The 19,010-nt window shown below is 41.4% G+C and overlaps 1 protein-coding gene across 4 annotated transcripts in view; it reads left to right on the plus strand.

Annotated features, from left to right (window-relative positions):
• Window positions 1-860: 860 nt before the first annotated feature.
• rras2 (RAS related 2) overlaps window positions 861-19,010 on the plus strand; it is a 28,663-nt gene continuing 10,513 nt past the window's right edge. The window contains exons 1-2 of one of the 4 annotated variants that reach the window (XM_026167424.1): window positions 11,370-11,857; window positions 12,110-12,220. Coding sequence is in view for 2 of the 4 variants with exons in the window: in XM_026167406.1 (XP_026023191.1) it covers window positions 1,308-1,409 (102 nt within the window). In the remaining 2 variants the exon portion in view is untranslated. Of the gene's footprint in view, window positions 1,410-11,369; window positions 11,858-12,109; window positions 12,221-15,923; window positions 18,138-19,010 lie in introns of those variants that run through there. The other 3 variants (XM_026167406.1, XM_026167434.1, XM_026167414.1) reach the window with 3 other exon arrangements.

The raw sequence follows: 19,010 nt of genomic DNA on the forward strand, positions 1-19,010 counted from the left end.
TCAACTTTTGGAGATTTGGAGGGAGTTTTTTTTATGGCCCCGCGTTTTCTCTTTTCTGACACCGGGTGGCGCCACGGGTCCCAAAGCCATGTGGTGTTTTATGTTTTGTTGTTGTTGTTGTTTTAATGCAGTTAAACATTGGATTTAGCACGAAGTGAGACACGATTTACGCGCTGACAACACAAGTAGGGACTTTTGCGCAATGAAATAAAAGGTTGTAATTTAGACGAACTGGTATGAGTCCGTTTCAACAAGGGAAAAAACAAAAAGAAAACACAAATCACAGTCCACCACTTTCAATTTCCACCTGCGTGATGAGTTATGACGCCGCATATAAAGTGCACACATGTGCGCATTTTATAGTAAATTGCGGGGCAGCAGCAGGCGTGTGTGCAGCGTGCAGAAATACTCCTGCAAACATCACTTTTACTGCATTTCCTCCGTTTGCTTTATCTGTCCACAAAACCTATTTTTCCCCACTGTGCTGGAAAAGGTTTTGTTTTTGTTTTTTTTTAATAATTGAATATTAAAATAAGTGATTTTTTTCTAATTAAATCTATCTAAAATTGGATGTCGCGCACAGCACAAATAAAATGTTTAAATCCGACTAAGCTGTGGAAATATTGTAGATAACATATCAAGAAACGTCACCCTGAGTTTGTTTTGTTTTTTTACAGTTTTTATTTTTTTATTCATTGGACTGAAAAGTAAAGAAACTAGTAACTTCCAGCATGTTTAAACCATATTTACGTTGCGACGATGACGGCCACGGGGCGCGTTATCGCTGCGTAATTGGCTGTAATTACAGCGAGCAGACAGCGCAGAGCCATTTGAGGACAGGAATGTGACTGCAGGGTGCATGATATTAGTGTTAGGGCAGAGCTGCAGAGTGGGTTGAGGTCTACTTGCGTCGGTGTGTGTGCGTGCAGGAGGGTGTTGAAGCAGTTTGCAGACTGCCTCTAGAAACAGCCCCTAGCGTCAGACATCAGTATTAGGTTGGCTGATTACTCTTAACTATCGGATCAGCATCTTGAACGGTGCAGTGTTGGCGAGCCCGAAACGCGGTCAGGCGTATGGACAGTCGGTGGTAGCTCCGATCGGGATCCCTCTTCGTTTACATCCCTACAACTAAATAAAAAGAGAAAGGGGGGCTGCTGCACAGGCGAGACTGTTTCGGCACGTGGCTGGCCTCTGTATCTGCGTTCCGGTGCCTCCAACTACGAGGGCCTCTTCAGTTTACAGGGGGAAAAGTGGGTGTTTGCTGCTTCACTGGTGTTTCGGCAGCGGCAGCGGCGGCGGTGTCCTCGATGGCAGGCTGGAAGGACGGCTCGGTGCAGGAGAAGTATCGCCTGGTTGTGGTCGGAGGAGGTGGCGTCGGGAAATCAGCCCTGACTATCCAGTTTATTCAGGTCAGTAGCGGTAAACCTTGCAGTTGAAGCGAATGTAAGCCTCGCTCTGATTTCCACGCTCGCCCGAAAAAACACGGCCAAACAAGGAGGGAGAGGCCGGACACGGGTTCCGTCCGTAAACGGACACCGGGGTCTGTTTTTCCTCACTACTTTGCCGAGGCCTGCGACTGTCGGACGGATGGGGAGGTTTTGGAGAATTAAACGTCTGTCACTTTAACGCGACGATTTCCGAGAGGACCACTTCCACTTTGCAGTTTGTACAGCCGCTAGTCATAAGAGAAAGGAAAGTGGGTCTTTGGAGCTTAAAGAGTTGTCCTATTTTCTTGTACCTAAGTTTCCCTACAAAGTAAAGCAGCGGATTTAGAGTTCGTGCTAAGTTGTTAGAAGTCCTGTGATTTTCTTTGAGAGGGGGTGCACTGGCCCACCAAGCCACACAATGTAATACTTCAAATAGAAGGATGCAAAAGCTGTACAACGTTGGTACATTGGTGTCTCTCTGTGTCACTCTCAAGAGGAAAAAGTGCGTTTGAGTTCTTTTTAAGTGCCACCAAAACGGATCCTCCAGATCTCACTGGAAATATGTGAACTAGACAGAGAAAATCCGTTCAGGTTGGGTGACTGTAAAATAAGCAGCAGCTGCACAAAATGTCCAGTGAGAGATGATTAACTTTTGTGCTCTGATGCAGCGTCTCACCAGGTCTGCTGGTTAACCTCGTTTCAAGCTGAAACCAAAGGCAAGCAAGCGCACTAATATAGATAATCTATAGAAATGAAAGGTTGCTTCCACCACTCTTAATCAGTTTTACAGCAGCCTGCTTGAAGAAAACTTGCTGGGTGTCACATATAAAAGGCGTGTAAACAGTTTACCTCCCTGTAATGCCTGGTTGCATTCCAGCACAGTGCAGACACTGCTCTGACCTTCCAGGCTTTCATAATCGCCATTTAGGAGAGGGCCCAAACACACACACACACACACACACACACACACACACACACACACACACACACACACACACACACACACACACACACTGTAAGAAAGAGATGACATTCTTTGCCCTTTGCCTTGTGTGTGTGTGTGTCCCCACCATGGTGTCACTGTGTTACTGATGCTTGCTCTGGATTGCAGGAGACAAGACAGGCAGGCAGCTGTGTGTCTCCACACTGACAGACAATAGTTGGGGGGGTGGATTGTGAAGCTTGTGAGCAAATGTGTGTGTTGGGTGGGTGGGGGAGAGTTGTATCCTAATGAGGGTTCAAAAAGCTCATTAACTGCATACCAAGTAGGAAGGGATCAGATAGACCTGAACTGGGTGGAAACACTTGAGATGTTATGGTAACACCACTGGAATAACGCTGATAATGTCATTGTGAATTTTCTCATTTGTAGTTTTGCTTGTCATATGTAATAATCGTTTAAAACGTGCTTCATATATGCACGAGGTGGGCCTGGATTTAGTAATAAAGTTTTCTCTAAGGTCTCACAGACTCATTTTCAAATCAGCTAACTGACTGCTGACTGAGGATTTTGCTTGGATGTCCCCTTTTCAGTTAATCACCGTGTGTGTTTTTCTTACTGCCGGCTTGCATGTCTTGTGCCGTGATGGTGATAGAAATAGTAGGGTTAGGGGAGAACTGACAAACTCTTCAGAGGTTTCAAGAAGTCGCCTGCTGTGCTGTGTTGGGGTGGACCTGACAGCTGATTGTGAAGTCGAGGCGATACTCAGAACTATGCTGAGTGTTGTGAGTTTGAGGGTGTGTGTGTGTGTGTGGTGGTGGGGGGGGGGTGGAGGGGTCGGAGGGTGTCTGAGTCAGCCTGGATGGGTTAATGGTCACGGACCATGTGGAATTTGGCCCTTTGGCAGAGGAAGTCCCTCTACTGCTGCTCTTAGGGCCTCCTAGTTCTGTATGGAAAAACATGACCTGCTTCCTGAATCACTGGAATTCTGTGCACGTGTGCGTTTGTGTGTGTGTGTGTGTGTGTGTGTTAGTTGTCACTTTGACTAGCACTAATTTTAGTTTTATGTGTTTTACCAAAAACATAAAATACTCGATGAAGTGACTGCAAGTGTCTCAAGTCTCAATATATCCCAAATACCCTTCTTTGGTTAGATTTCTCTTTAGCAAACGCTCTTTTTCCACTAATAGATTTTTCCTACATTGCTCATTAATGTGCTTTTAATCACCTTCATGGTATGAAATATTGCTCATAGTTTTAGCCTCAGCTGCTGGTGAAACAGGTTAACGTCATTTATTATCTTGTCAGTAACCCTCTGAGGTCAGAGTCGTCATCAGTGACAACTCCAACCCTAACCCTGACCCACATCCTGTACTATCAGAACTTGTTGTTCTACGGTTTCAAAAAACAATTGTTCCCTCAAGTGTTTGGAATTGGGGAACAAAAAAAAAGTTTGGATTTCTTTAGAAAAGTGCGGTGGGTTATGGTTAGGATTGGGGATCATGACAGATTAAGACTGTGACTAGAAGATCTACTTCTAATAAACCAGTAACAATGAGATATTTATGGTATTTTGTTATCTACTTCCATTGGATCCATATATTTAGATCATCCTCTTGTGGCATCACAGTTTAGAATTTTGTTTGTGTGCTGAAATGTTTATCGTTGTTGTTCGTGTGTTGGGGTGGCTGTGGGTGACCACAATGCACCAGCACAGTAGCATTTTTAAAAGCACTTCGTCAATGTGGCCAATCATCTGATGTCAGCTTTTATATTTATTCCGCGAGCACATTTTAATCACTTGCTAGTCCTAAGGTGTATTAGCTAATGTTGATCTTGAGGTTCCCGAGCAGCTCAAATAAAAGACTTTTTGGGGAGTCAGAACATGAAAGATGATGTCGCTAGCAATAACAAAGAGTGGCAGGTCCCTGGCTGCTGGCCACCCTAATGCCAAGCATTAGACTCAAGTTGAAATAGCGTTAGGATGACATAACATTGAGTCATCTGACAAAAGTTGTTGAACACTGCGTGTTGTTTAATGTGACGTCTGCGGGGCAGGAAGCATCCCAAGTAAGGGAAAAGATGACTCACATTAGCCATGTGAGCACTGCATGTGGGTTGCGTCTGTGCCTTTTTTGTGCCTGAAATAATGGTATATTAGAAACCCTTCTCAATTTACTCTGGGTTACCAGAGAAGCCGCCAGCATGAGACAGCTCTAGAAATGTTGAGGTGAAGCGTGGTGTTGTTTTCTCACATGCTTGCTAATATTAGCATGATGGCAGCCCCTGGCCATGGAGATTCATAAATGAGAGCAAAACATCCTGACTGATCAAGTCCAGACAGATTAGCTGAGGATTTATGTAGACCTCAGCTGGATTTACAGCTAAAGCACGTGTTCTCCAGTTTCTTTAATACACACCCTCATTACATGCATCTCTCATAACTTCTAAAATGGATTTGATTAGTCAGATATGAAAACTTTCAAGAGACATGTTGCCAAAAGTAGCAGCTCAGTAGGGGGGAAAAAGGCTGGATTATGAGGGCAGCAGCCCTGGTTGAGCATGTGGAGGCAGGATATGGCTGTAATAGTAGTGTTTGAGTAGAAATGTGGAGGGTGCCATTTCAGAAACAGCCACAGGTGTCTGGGCTTTGCAACAATGTTTTGGTGAATGTGTGTTTTGAGAGATTGTTTTATGTATTTCCACACAGTGCATGCTCTCAGCCCATTTTTAAATACGGGCGGTTTGTAGCTTTTTGTAGGGCTTAGTCATATGCCAAATACCATACCAATGAGTGCAAACAGCTCCATTCACTGGATATTCTGACTGGTGTTTTTTCTTTTATAAGGAAGTTTATGTCTTTTTGTTATGTCTCGTGCAAGCTGAGGATTATATTTGCTTTCAGATGCAGACACGGACACCTGCAGACACCAGACAAGTAGTTATTTCTGTCTGCTTTTTCAAAGACCGCTTGAAATTTTCCTAATAAACTCCACTCGGCTTTGCTTTTATGAACTTTGGGATGCCTCCATAGGCAGAGGCGGTCATTTATCAATTGAAAAATCGATAGGTCAGCGGTTTGATACCCGGCTGCTCCAGTCTAGACATTGAAGTATCTATAGGCAATAAAGTGCTGTATGTGTGCATGATTGCATTGGCTGTGGTAAAAAGTTCTTTGACTGCTTAATTAAAGTAAAAAAAAAAGTGCTTTATACAGGGAAAGTATAACATTCTCCTAAAACTGACCAGTATAACAGTAAACTCATTTTAAGTGTAGGATGTGGCAGATGTGTGTGTGTGTGGGGGTAGGTGAGGAGAATAACTGTTTGTTTAACACTATTGAGTGGTCACACCTTGGCTTCTCACAGAGTGGAGCCTCAGTGAGAGCAAATAAGCCCCTCAGTAACTTTCACCATAGACTCAATATTGAGTCATCTTATGTCACCCACTGGTTTGAGATGGCATTTTGGCTGCTGGAGTCTCCATTTCGGAGCTTGAAGTGGACATATTAACAGAAGAAGATTGTGATAACTTGCTAGCTTGGTTAGCAAAGCTAGAGGTGGGAATTACTAAAACCTGCCATAAGAATGTTGCAACCTGTTCAGTCTCCTTGCGATCAAAAGTAGTCATGAGTGTCCAACACGCAGAAGGTCTGGGCAACCGTTTAGTCACTACAAGTTGGAATTGTTTCTCCAGCCTCCGGATGATGCCTCTTATTTTTAAAACAAAATAGAAATGTGTATAAAATATTAGCAAAAGAAAATTTATCAGAAAATTATGGACTTCAAATTTCACGCAGCACTATCCCTCAGAAGTTTAATTGTAAACAATTGCCATAGACCTACTGTTTTTGCGAGCGGTTTCACAGCCTGTTTGTCTATGAATCATCAATCAAACAGACAATATTTGTGTTGTGTAAACAGCAGGCGGTGTGCACTCTATATCATAGCTGGCTGGAAAGAAAAAAATTAATAGTGGGTAGTTGTCATTCTGGTGGCTTACTGAGAGTCAGATTACTATAAGCGCTCAGTGCTACACTCACATCAATACCTGTTTCATGTTTATGAGTTCCAGTAAGATTTAGACTGCTGGGTTTAAAGCAACAGTTTCCTTTCCACCTTCTCTGCCGTATTTGAATCTTTTGGTGCTATGTTATTCTCAGTCTTTATCACTTTTCCACTCAAATTCTCTGTTAACACTTTCCACTTGCTTGGGGTCGTTCTGTAAAGATGGCAGATTTCATGTTTTTTAAGGACAGTGGACCAATTCTAATATGGCACCATAGCCAGATGTGCTCAGGTTCTTCCAGTGTAACTTCATCCACTATCCCTTGCTGATCTTAAGCGGTCAATTTGTATTCTGCACTGCCGCTCTCCTTCACTCATGTGAAAACAATATGCAAGTCTACATACTTAATTATACTTCTTAATGTATCTCACTTCAGTGAATATTAAACTCTATCCAGATATAACCTGTAAGGCATACAGTTAATTCATAAATGCTTTTTTTAATGTGACCAGCCAAGTATGAATTCAGGAAATCATGTCATTTGTGCCTTTGTAGCGCTGCAAGAACAAATGTTGTAATGTATAGAGAAAACATAACTGTACACATGAATGCCAGAGGTTCTTTGACACAGAGAAACATCAGTTGTTGTTGCAGTGCACTGTTGTATCTTTACTGATGCTCACCGATGGCTGAGTGTCAAGCTGCAGATTTGTGCTGTCCGATTTGTCTTTGTGTCGTAGGCTGCTATGAGTATTTCAACATCAAGATCCCCTAAGTAAGACTTTAAATGCAGGGGATGAACGCAATCCCATTGCTGAGGTAATTTAGCTGTATCTGGCAAAATGCCTAGCAACACACCAAAGGAATGTACACGAGAAGAAGTTCAGGATCCATAAAGACACTCCCACCCATCTGGGAAAGCTCAAGAGACTAGTAGGTCATTCCCTTTGCTCCACGCTAATGAGAACCTAATGACTATCCAGGGAGGAAGACCACTGTTAATCAGCAAAAATTAAATGGGCATCACAGTCATTAATGCATTGCGCAAAACAATAGGAGTAACCTCTATTTTTGCACTTATACACTTTTGTTTTATTGTCAGGAAAGATCTGTTGTCAGTTACAATAACAATAACAGGAGTACATTTACATACATGGGTCACACACATAGTTTACAGTTTTCTCTAGCTCAGGTTTTTGTGGCCTTTATCTTTTTAACACATGCTGGCTGGAATCCACGTCCTCATGTTCCACACATCGATATCCCCGAACAATGGGCATCACTTATCTTCAATGGAAAGTGCGCTTCCTCATTCTGCATGCTTCTTCTGTATATAGTATGTGTTTGTTATAAAGTGCTTCTCTGTTCTCGTTGATTGTGTGACATCGAATTACTGCTCAGTCAAAGAAGAACTTTGTCTCAGGGCCGCACATATGATGCGAGTTCAAGAAAAATGCTAGCATTCTCTTACCTAACCGAGATCAGTCACACCCTGAGTCATTTGTTGCCTTGAATGTCAGAGTAACGGAGCAAATCTGCGTAAGAAGCACTGCTGAAGGTCTCAGTAAAACGAAATCAACAGAATATATTACATTGTGCCGATAACGTGGGAAAAAACGTTGCGTCAGTGATCGAATTTGTATTAAACGGCTCAATGTATCTATTTGGAAGTACCTGTTTTGCACACATTTTTTAGTTGGAGGCAAAGGTGTGATTTAAAATGTTCTACAAAAGGCAACACAGATTTGAGATCAGATAACACAGTTCTTCTTTCCGTCTCCCTCAGTATGTCTGTCTCTCTGTAGCAGCAACAAGCAAGAACCAAACCATAAATCCCATTAATGTAGAAACTAACAAAAGAGCTATACATACATACATACATACATACATACATACATACATACATACATACATACATACATACATACATACATACATACATACATACATACATACATACATGCATATTGGAAAAGAGAAATTATGGGGGAATTAGTTATAAACTCCAACAATGTAATTCATAAAATAGCATGCAATTACTGTTATGGTCACATTAGGAAAACCAGCGGTTGGAGACTGCAGCATGACCAAAGTTATTGTTACCGTACGCAGTGGATGCTGCCTCTGAAATGGTCACTTCAGAGTTGTGCAGTTACCATCTTATTACCTTTTCAATAAAAAGGTAATAAGATGGACTCAGTCTTCTCTCATTTTGTGATTGAATGAGGTCAAGTTGACAATTATATGCAGTCTTTTTGTGAAAATATAAAGATTAACGTCAATTTGATTGAATTCAGTTTTTTTTATATGCAAAATCACAACAACAGACGCCTCAGTTTGCTTTATATTGTAAGGTAAACCCCAACAATTAGACAAACCCTATGAGCAACCACTTGGTGCGACAGTGGGAAGGAAAAACTAGGAAGAAACTTCTGTCAGAAACAAGTTCAGGGAAGGGCAGCCATCTGACACGACAGATTTGGGTTGAGGGGAGAAAGACAGGACAAAGCTGCAACTAACTGTGAATGATTGTGATAAAAATGCAAAAGTCGCAAATTTGTTGCCATCTGCGTGCAGAGAAAGCTACATTAAAAGTAACTACTTCCATTCAGAGTCCAGCCAGAACCTTATAAATTTGAAACAGAAATTCCTTGACTGGAAGTGATTTAAGAATGGCAGTTTAACTATAAAATGACATAGGCACCCAGAAACCTTGATTTAGGTATGGGCATGCAGATAGAATGCAACCAGGTTGCCACCACCTGAGTCGAGTCCCCAGTTGCAAAGAGATGCATTGCAGATGAGTTTCACTCATCAGCACAGACTGATTCAGACTCGTTGCAAATTGTTGGCAAGTTTGATAATGGTTGCTGTCAATCCAAGAGGAACCATGATTGTTTGGAAACATTTTGCCAATCTGACCTCTGGGCAACCAGTTTGCCACTGTAACTACTTGCAGCTGGTTGCCGAATATGAAAAACTGAATGCAATCACTGAGCAACCAATTTTTCCTACTCACAAGGATGTTACTGCCATGTCACACAGACTTAGAGAACAATTAGTGACACCTGGTCACCACAGGTCGCTAGGGAAAAGTTGCTGACCACTTGGTTGGTTGCTGGTAGTGGCCAGCTAAAAAAAGGATTTATGATGCTGGACCAAAAACCACCTTGCTACTGCTTTTGTTGCTAGCAGATTGCCAAGGTTTTCCATAGTTTGTGACTTATCTGCTGGTGGCATAACTGTGGAAAACAGTGTTCAACTTCAAAGTAAAAGTTGTGCTGTTTGAAATGTGTTGCCTGAAGCTTTTCCTTTGAAGGCAAACATTCCGGTTTGTGTCACACTCTTCCAAGGTTTTACTTATGCTCAGTGGTTAGTTGCCAAGTGTTTCCAAACAAATTGCTGGTTTCCATGCAAACTACAGGTGACCAATTGCCAACCAGTTGTGGACTTCATATTTTTCTCTAGCAGTTAGAGGTTGCCAGGGGGTCGCTGACTAGTCTCTTACCATAAAGACACACTTGAGTTTGCGCCACTGTCCTGATGTCTAGTCTGTTAACTCCACCACTACAGTCAGGGCAACATCTATTATGAATATCTTCAAGAATTTAAAAAGTACTGGACGACAAACCAGCTTTCAAGTGCATGATGATTTCATGGTTAAAAAAAGGATAATTTGCTGTTTTGAATGGTGATAATTACACTATATAGTGACAAATAGTCCGAAAATGCAGCTTAATGTTCAAAAAAGTCAAGGAGGGTAGGATGAAGCAGGTGACAGCTATGATTACTGTTGACTAATCATTACTAATAATGAAAGCAAGTAGGAGTTAGAAAACACGTCAGCGTAATTTGCAGGGTGTAAATATGAAATCAGAGCAAAGTTTGGCTGAACAAAGTAACTTCTCCATGCAGAATACATTATTAGTATTTCCACTGTCTGTAGGCCGGGCATCAAGCTGGCGTAGGACGTGTGCAACGAGCCATTCACACATCATCACCGTCAGCAGTGCCATAAATGACAGTCATTTAAAAACAGCTAATGTTGGTATGTTGGCAACCATGTCCACCCCCATGGACTTTGCGAGTAAACGCTCGGAACATTGTCTCAGATTTCACCTCAAAGCTAGTTTCCTTTGTTAGGCTTACAGTTTTAACGCTGAGAGATCTGAGCAAACAGAACCCACCTGCAGCCTTATGTCAAGTTTGTAATGATGACAAAAAGGCTCGTGCGTCTAAGGTGTGATTCTAGTTTTGTTCATTTACAAACTGTATTCAGTTTAGGGCTGTGCGATATGACCAAAATCTCATATCCCGATATAAGACATCTATCGCCCGATAACAATATAAATTACAAAAATTTAACATTTTCTGTAAATTCTGTGAATCTAGTGTTTCCAGCTGGGCGTCGTGTACCTGGAGTCGAGTGTTTTAACCGATGCGTGAAACTATATATTTTTAGATATAAGTTTCAACGGCCGCCTTTTTCTTTGTAAGTATTTATTATATGGTGTGCTGCGGGAAAAAGCCTGTTCTAATGTTTGAGTCTAAGGTTTATTTTTTAGCACCTGACGGCTCTTTTTTGCTTCTCATCCGTAAATACTCTGCATACTATTTCACGGGGTTCCGTTTATTTTGAAAAGTCTCAACAGGATCTTGAGCTTTATTGTGAAAGGTTTATGTGGAAAATAAACGGATACGGGATGGTTTTATCGTCGTTTTTGCTAACAACGCATAAAAACAGGTGCTTGTCCGTCTGTTATGTGGTTATATTAAATATAAGAGAAAGAGAGAACTTTAGGAAATTAATATAGCCACTACAGTGACCATCAAAACAAAAAAAATTGTCATCCGATATAAATCGTTATATTGAACAGCCCTAATTCAGTTGTTTACTTCCTTGATTTATTACCATTTTTAAAATTGCATTTGCGTTTGTCATATTGATTGAAAAGCTGCATCGTTTCCAGGTTTTATTTCTACAGTACTGAAGATCATTAAGACAACATTCATTCTTAACTTTATATCATAAGATGTTAACGGAATTTTTCCTTATTTTTCATGCAATTTAATATCATTGTATAAAGCCAACAAGTGACGGATATGATGTGGAACTAGAAATCGCAGTTTTCCTTTTTCAGTTTGGTCCAAGCCTAAATTTTCTACAGAACATGCAGTTACCCATGTATATTTTGTTGGATGTCCTTCTAATAGCGGAAAAAAATTGAAATATACTCCCTTGTTTTGTAGTCGAAGCCCCTCACATAGTCAGACAGACAGAGAGGACGGCGGGTTCATCCGTGTTGTTTTTGGCTATTGTTCTGTATTCACACATCTGTCTGTTTCAGAATAACTACTCACAGTATCAGGTCTCACATCTCAGAGTCATATAACAACAGCTCTGGCTATGGGAAACCAACATGCAGGCTGCTTATTTTAGTATCCCACTCCACCACACCTTTTAACATTTAGCATTTCAAAGGTAAGTCATCTTTTTTATGATAAGCTTATATTTATTAATGGTGCTACAGATAATTCTGCTGACTTTTAAAATAGTAGGCAGTGTTGATTTCATTATTGGCGTGACTAGTTACACGGCTAATTGAAGCGTCTTTTGTTGTTTGCCAAAAGTGAGGGGGACATTTTTCTGAACCTTAGTCAACAGAGCGCTCTGAATGGTTCTTTTTATGTCCGTGTGCTTGTCGCTGATGCCGTGCTCTGAACTGCCTGCCAGGCAGCTGGTGGACATTTGGCACATCTCGAGCAGACAGTGTCCAGAAGCCTGTGGGGCACCTGCTGTCCATCAGGGGGAGGTGAGGCACGGAATGAGACAACCCCTCAACAGGTGACGGTATAGCACTACTCACTGTCCAAATGTGTCTGCGACAATGGCCAATTGGGCCTCGTGTTCTTTCTGCCACTGATAAAATGCAAGAGCGTCAGGTAAGCGCGTAGATACACTCAGGAATATCTGAATTTGGTTTGCGACGCAGCTGTTGTGTGACTGCTGCGCTGATCTGACACACAGCAACTGTATGCGACCGTGTGCGTGACACCAGTTGGTGTCGACTAACCCGAATTTTTATTTGGCACACACCAGTGCGCACAAAGTCAACAGCTGTGTAAAAAACAGCGTGCTTAGTATGTCTAACCAAAACATTGTTGTCTCACAGGCAAGCCTCTTTGGACTTTGGGGGACTAGTTAACGAATGTGACACTCTGCCCCCTGCACACAAAAAAGATTTTAATGATGGCACTTTGAATATATACAGTGTCAGTTGAACAAAAAAAGAAGAAAAAAATCACTGTGGGAGGAGTTACCAACATAAATGACTAAAAAGGTGCATGCATATATCGTGGTCACACTGCCTGACATTTTGCACCCTTTTATTTATATATATATATATATATATATATATGTATATATATATATATATATATATATATATATATATATATATATATATATATATACATATATATATAAATAACAAGTTATTGTCAGATACACAATTGTTGATTCTGACATGGTGTTTGTCAGAATCAACAACAGGGTGACAAGATCAACAGAGAGGAACCGGGAGAAGGTGAAGCGCAGATCCATTAGGACTTATTTATAAGAAGGCGCCTGTTGGAGTAATAACTTTTCTGCTGCCTGTGATGTAGGGCTGCTGGTTTAAAAGCACACGGCACTAATGCTGCGGCGTCTGACATGATGCCAGTCAGTGGACCCATTTCCTGTGACATATCACCCCATGCTAGGAATTATGGTCTGCAGCAGAGCACACCATTGCAGAAATACACACTGAGCGCTTGTCCCAGTAGGGAGAAAAGGGAGAAGATGATAACACACACACTCAGATGCAGTACAGTTAAGGGTTTTAGAGGTATCTGCCTTGTTTTAAAGCAGATAATAAGAGACAAATGTTTATTGTAGCATCGTGTGTCAGCTATAAGCATTCAGTTATAAATAAAACTACGGCCTGTGTATTTTACATCACTGATCAGCGTTACCATTATTTGGTCAGTCATACGGTTTTCCCGAGAACCATAGACTGCGAGACGCACTCCACTGAATGACTTTGTGTGGGGTTTCTGAAAGTCACACAGTAGTTTCTCTGTCCTCGTAGCCACTGCGGTAGCTGGTGTCCTCTCGCTGAGTTGTCACAGTGCCGCTTTGTCGATGAGCACGCGTGCAGCGCTACTTCTGCACAAACACAAGCAGAGGAAGAAGAATTGAATAAAGCCCAGAGTGAAGCAAGAACATATGTAAACATGGAGCTGTATTACATGTCGGGTAACCAGCAAGGCTCACGCTCAGTGTATCATTACATAGCTTGTGTGTACCTAAACTAGGAGGGTCTGTGCCTAAACAGATCATAACCTTCATTACTGTTATGTGATTACTGTTTAGTTTTAAGTCGTAAAAAAAGGATTTTTTTGGATTCTCTTTTGTCATTTAATGCATGATGTCAAGCACATTTATGTCAGCACCTTTCACCTGTAAATGATCAGATCTTTCCAATTTCGTTTGTAAGTTTTGAGGCAACCTCGCATGGGTCTAGTTTTTTCCCCAGCCTCCACAAAAGAAGACATTACGGAAGAAATGTCAAAACAGTCAAAGGGGCTCACTGTGTCTTTTTTAGATATTTTTCGGTTGAGCCTTTTATTTTCTGTTCCCTCCAGCAAAACAGCAAAAAGCCGAAAAGAGAAAACCGGCGTCGATGAACAGTGACTTTAGGGTTTAGGGTTGGCTTAATGCAGAGGGAGAAGGAACATTAGTGAGATCGCACGATCACCTAGAACGTCTCTGAACGACACATGCGTCTGCCACGCGCCTGCTTATTCAAGAGAATTGGCTTATGAAACTGAGATAAAGAAACAGTGTGCTGTGTAGCCACTATAGAGCAAGTAGGTGGCTTTGTGCCAAGTGATCTGGTAGAAAAAAGGCCTTTAAATGGCACCGCTTTGATTCTGCGTCTTTGAGCGGGTTCAAAAGTGTTCAGTCCGGCACGCATTGATATTTAGCAGAGTGATTGAAGTCTTAATGCCAGAGAGGTTAGAGGAGAGCAGGGGGTTGACTGCACCAGGAGTTGGCCTACTTGGTGGGACATTTATCCTGTGCTTTATTCTCTGCATGGGTGCTGTCCCCATATCTAAAGCCATGAGTGCAGGCTGGTCATTCAGCTCGCATAGCCTACTTGACTTGTTTTATCCTAACAATGCGTCCAGAATAGTTGTAATAAATCAATGTAGCGTTCATTTATGCCTCATTAATGGCTACTTGGATGAAAATAGTCATTGTTGGGCGATGACAACAAGAATTAGTTAAGAAGGAGTCAAACAGTGCGAATAACCCAAGCAGGGAAAGAAACCTACATAAAAATCAATGAACATGTCAAAGTAAAAATAGTTGTACTTATTGAAAATGTAGGAGGTCGAAACAAAATGTTGGGTTGTAGTGACTTCAACTAGTTCTCTGAAAATATAATCAGTGTTTTATGTTTTATTTTACTTTCTTATGTGTGCTCCTTAATTGTGAAGACTTTGTGGATATCTTTGCTGTGGAGTGTGTGGCCATTGGGAAATTATAATAGGTATTAAGTTGCACACAGAGGTTGTAAAGTTAATATTTGCAAGGGACTGTTTTGACCTCGTTAAATAAGTTTCAGACTAGTGATCATTCCAACACTACTATTGTACTTTTGTGGGAAAGTTGGGACTTCAATATCACAGTACGGAATTAATAAAGGCATTTTCATGAAATAATTAAATTATAGTTCAAAATGAATGCTTCTGCCAAAAGTTTCCTTCAGTTAAAAGGAAGTTTTTCCTTCCTACTCTTGTCAAGTGCTTGCTGATAGGGGTCGTCTAACTGTTGGGGTTTTCTCTGTATTATCGTAGGGTCTTTACCTTTAAATATAAAGTGCCTTGAGGCGAACACACACGCTCAAATATAGGAATAATAATAATAGTAATCAAATATTATAGGAGGGCCACAGAACCAAGGCTATAAAAGACTTTACAGTACATGAAAAAGATTAAAGAGGAACTTGTTTGGAGTTTTGAAAAAGAAGAACAAGAGATACACTCACCTACATCTTTACTAAAATAATAAGTGCATGAGTCTGCCACCACCCATATAAGACTGTCATACATCAGCGCAACGACATTACTAGCTTTCCCAGCTCGAGTGATGATTGTTTAAGGTCATGGGTCAGGACAGTCACCACTTTTGCCATTAGACAACTGTAGCGTGAGTCACCTGTAAATTTCTATGTTGTGTAATGTTTCTCTCTTAGAATATTTCTGATCTAATTATAAAAGAACCACCATTAAAGACAAAATCAATGTTATATGCTTTATTTTGACCTTACGTTTTATCGTTCTTGCCATCATTTCAGTTGCCTATGGGGAACTCTGGCAGAACCTGAGCCTGGTTCTGCCGGAGGTTTCTTCCTGTTAAAAGGGAGTTTTTCCTTCCCACTTTCGCCAAAGTGCTTGCTCATAGGGGCTCATATAATTGTTGGGTTTTCTCTGTATGTATTATTGTAGGGTCTACCTTACAATTTCAGGCGACTGTTGTCGTGATTTGTATAAATAAAATAAATAAAATTGAAGTGAAGTGAATCTGAATTTCCAGTAAGGTCACAGTGCTGGATAGATGTGTGTGTTATGTCGAGGGTTTGCCTGTTGGGGTGGGGCTTCACTAGCCTGCTGGCATTTAAGGACAAGGCAATGATTAAAGGAAAAAGACTATTGATCTGTTGCGCATTAGGAGGAAGAGCGCTTGTAGGAGTGATGTGCAGGGGTTCATTTAATTCGGCATCATGCCAACGTTTGGCGCCTGTACCCAGACCGCATTCTCCAACTGTAAACATTCAATGGAAGTCACATTACTATGGATGCTTATTTGGCTTACTTTATAGCAGGGGTGTAGGGCTTTTTGGAAATGACCAGCACTGGGTTTTTTGTTTTTTTTTAATGTTCGAGTATTTCTCTGCAGCATTGTTTACGGTCTTAAAGCTTTCCCAGCTATAACAGAATGCTCCCCCGTGGCCCTTTAAGCCAGTGGACACATTGTGTGCTTTCTTTCTCTCCATGTGTATTAGGTATTGAATAAGTGACCTTTCTGGTTTGTATGAGCTCATGGGAAAAGTGGGTGTTTCCACAGGAAGTTAATGCCTTTCCCTCCCCCTCTTTTTTCTCTCGCTCTCCCTCTCCATGTAGCTTACAGTCTTACTCCCCCTCAAACCTCTTCATTCGCTCTGAACGCCCCCCCACCTCCCACCCTATTTTTCAGGCGCTCCCAGGTACTCGACAGAACAATGCTCCTCGCGGCAATTCTTGTATCACTTGTGTGAAACTTTGTGAACCATGAAAAGAAAGGCGATAACGGAGGGGGACAGGCAGGGCAGAGATTGCAGAGGAATTGGTCTTCATTTCCATCTGTTTAACATTAAACACTGATGGCGGCTATTTGATTGCAGACAGCTGCTCGCAGCCCCGGAGGGTCCACAGAAGGTTAAACCTGCATGGTTTTTCGGACAGGAAGTGATGCCCACAGTCAAATTTCTCTTTTCTTAGACGGCAGTGTTGCCCTGCCGGTTTGAGGTAATCGAGACTTGCTTGATCAAGTATTTGCTTACCGTCAGATTGAGTCCCCCCAATATTTATGCTGTTTTGCCTTTTTGAAGCCTTTCATTAGCATGTACAGTGTATGAATTTACCATGTCTGGCTATGATGTGCTGTCAGAAACGGATCTACACATTCTGTCTCAGACTGTAACTTGGCAGGCTCCAGTCTGTCTGGCGTGGGGTTTGTGTTCTTAATCAAAATTGCTGAACTTGGCTCCGGCCCACCGAACAAGTCTTACAAATGGCATGTCTCACCTGTCAGCTGGGGGGCACGCCCCCGCTTCATGTAGCGACCACTCCTGTTCTACTCCTCGCTGCTGATATTTCAGTCCATCTAGCAGTTTGTGCTTGCTCTGTCAGCAAAACAAAGAGCATGGGTCAGTTTTGTGAAGTAAGCTGAACGCTCACTGTAAAGAGAGCTATAGCTTTCCCTTGACCGTGCCATATAGCTTTTCTGGGCCAAGCACTTTTGATACATTTGGCAAAAGTCCTGCAGTGTGAATAAGAACTGTTTTCATTCACTCAAATTGTGGTCACAAATGCTCTGAATCGACAAAGCTTGCTCAATTGGATTTGCACAAGTCCTGAGGTTTGCTGCTCACCTTCAGCTCATTCTGCAAAATGCACAAAAACCACGAGCGGCTCATTTTCACGCCCACCTCTTCGTGCAGAGCTATTTTTCTTTTTCTTTCTTTTTTTTCTTTTCTTTTTTTACTTTTTCGTTCATTGAGCACAAAACAGGCGTTTGGGTGACGATCTAGTGAGCATTAAGAACTCAAAACCAGCTACGTTGACAAAAAAAAAAAAAAAAACAGAATGGCGTGCTCAAGATATAAACAGTTTGTTACATGCGAGGTCGCAATTCCAGACATATCACAAGAGATAGTTTTCTTATAAAATGTAAAATGTTTAGTTGGGGAACATTTTGTGGTAGGCTTGCGGTGTGCTGGAGCGGGGAATGAGCAGTTTGGGGAATAGTGCAAATCTGCATATGCTGACTAGAATAACAAGATTTAATGGTATTTAATCTACATTTTTTTCTTTAATTAAAGAATATCTACGGCTGATGATTCTCAAAGCTGAGGTCTGGGAATTCTCATTGGGCATTAAGCCATATGCAGAAGGTAATTAACTCCCAACTGTGTTGATGACTATTTGTTTTAACTCAGCATTCCCTCTCATTATGACAGTCTTGTGAGCGGGTGCACCATGTAACCTACATTGGGTGGGTGTTTTTTTTGTTTTTGTTTTTTAATGAAGTTTTTTATTATGTAGTAAAAAGAAAATCTCAGTTTCATCTCTGCTGCTGCTGAATCAGTGGTTTTATGTTCCGCGTAGATAATGATGGTAACAGTCAAATCGGCGTCTCTAACCAAACAACCAAACAAGCAGGATAACTGAGTGAGATGGAAAAGGGTCTATATTTAGTGTTAGCATAGCTGTTTGTGTGGGGAGGAAGTGGGTGCATAATGCAAGCACTATGCTGATTACACGCCTACACATATCACCCATTCTTGCGTCGCTGGCAGCCAGCAGTCGTAACAGTCGGGATTAATTGCTTTATTTCTTCACTTGTTACAGAGCACAAACTTCACCAGGTGCTTTGGTGTTTTATTCCTGTGTTGAGCAATGAAGTGGCTTAGACGACAAAGCACCTACACGCTGAATTAGCGCTTTTTTTTGTGCGTGGCTCGTGTAGCAAAGAGGGGGGGAAGACGTGCGTCTAAATGAATCAGTGCATCATGTTTTTCTGTTTTTTTGCATTTCTTGGATTTCTGAAAGGATAATTAATCTACAGGAATTTGCGCAAAGACTTGGATTCTTTTTCTCTCTTTTTTGTCAATTATGCAAAAAACAACAACAAAAAAAACCCTCTTCTTTTTAAGAATCTGTTGATTCTCTTCTTCCTGCTTTGTTTGAACATTTTTTATACATTATGTATTGTTTTGAAAAAATATAATATGAAATGGTAGAAAAAGGCATTTTAAGAACATTGA

This window comes from Astatotilapia calliptera, chromosome 1, assembly GCF_900246225.1.
Source record: "Astatotilapia calliptera chromosome 1, fAstCal1.2, whole genome shotgun sequence".
Lineage (NCBI taxonomy): Eukaryota > Metazoa > Chordata > Actinopteri > Cichliformes > Cichlidae > Astatotilapia > Astatotilapia calliptera.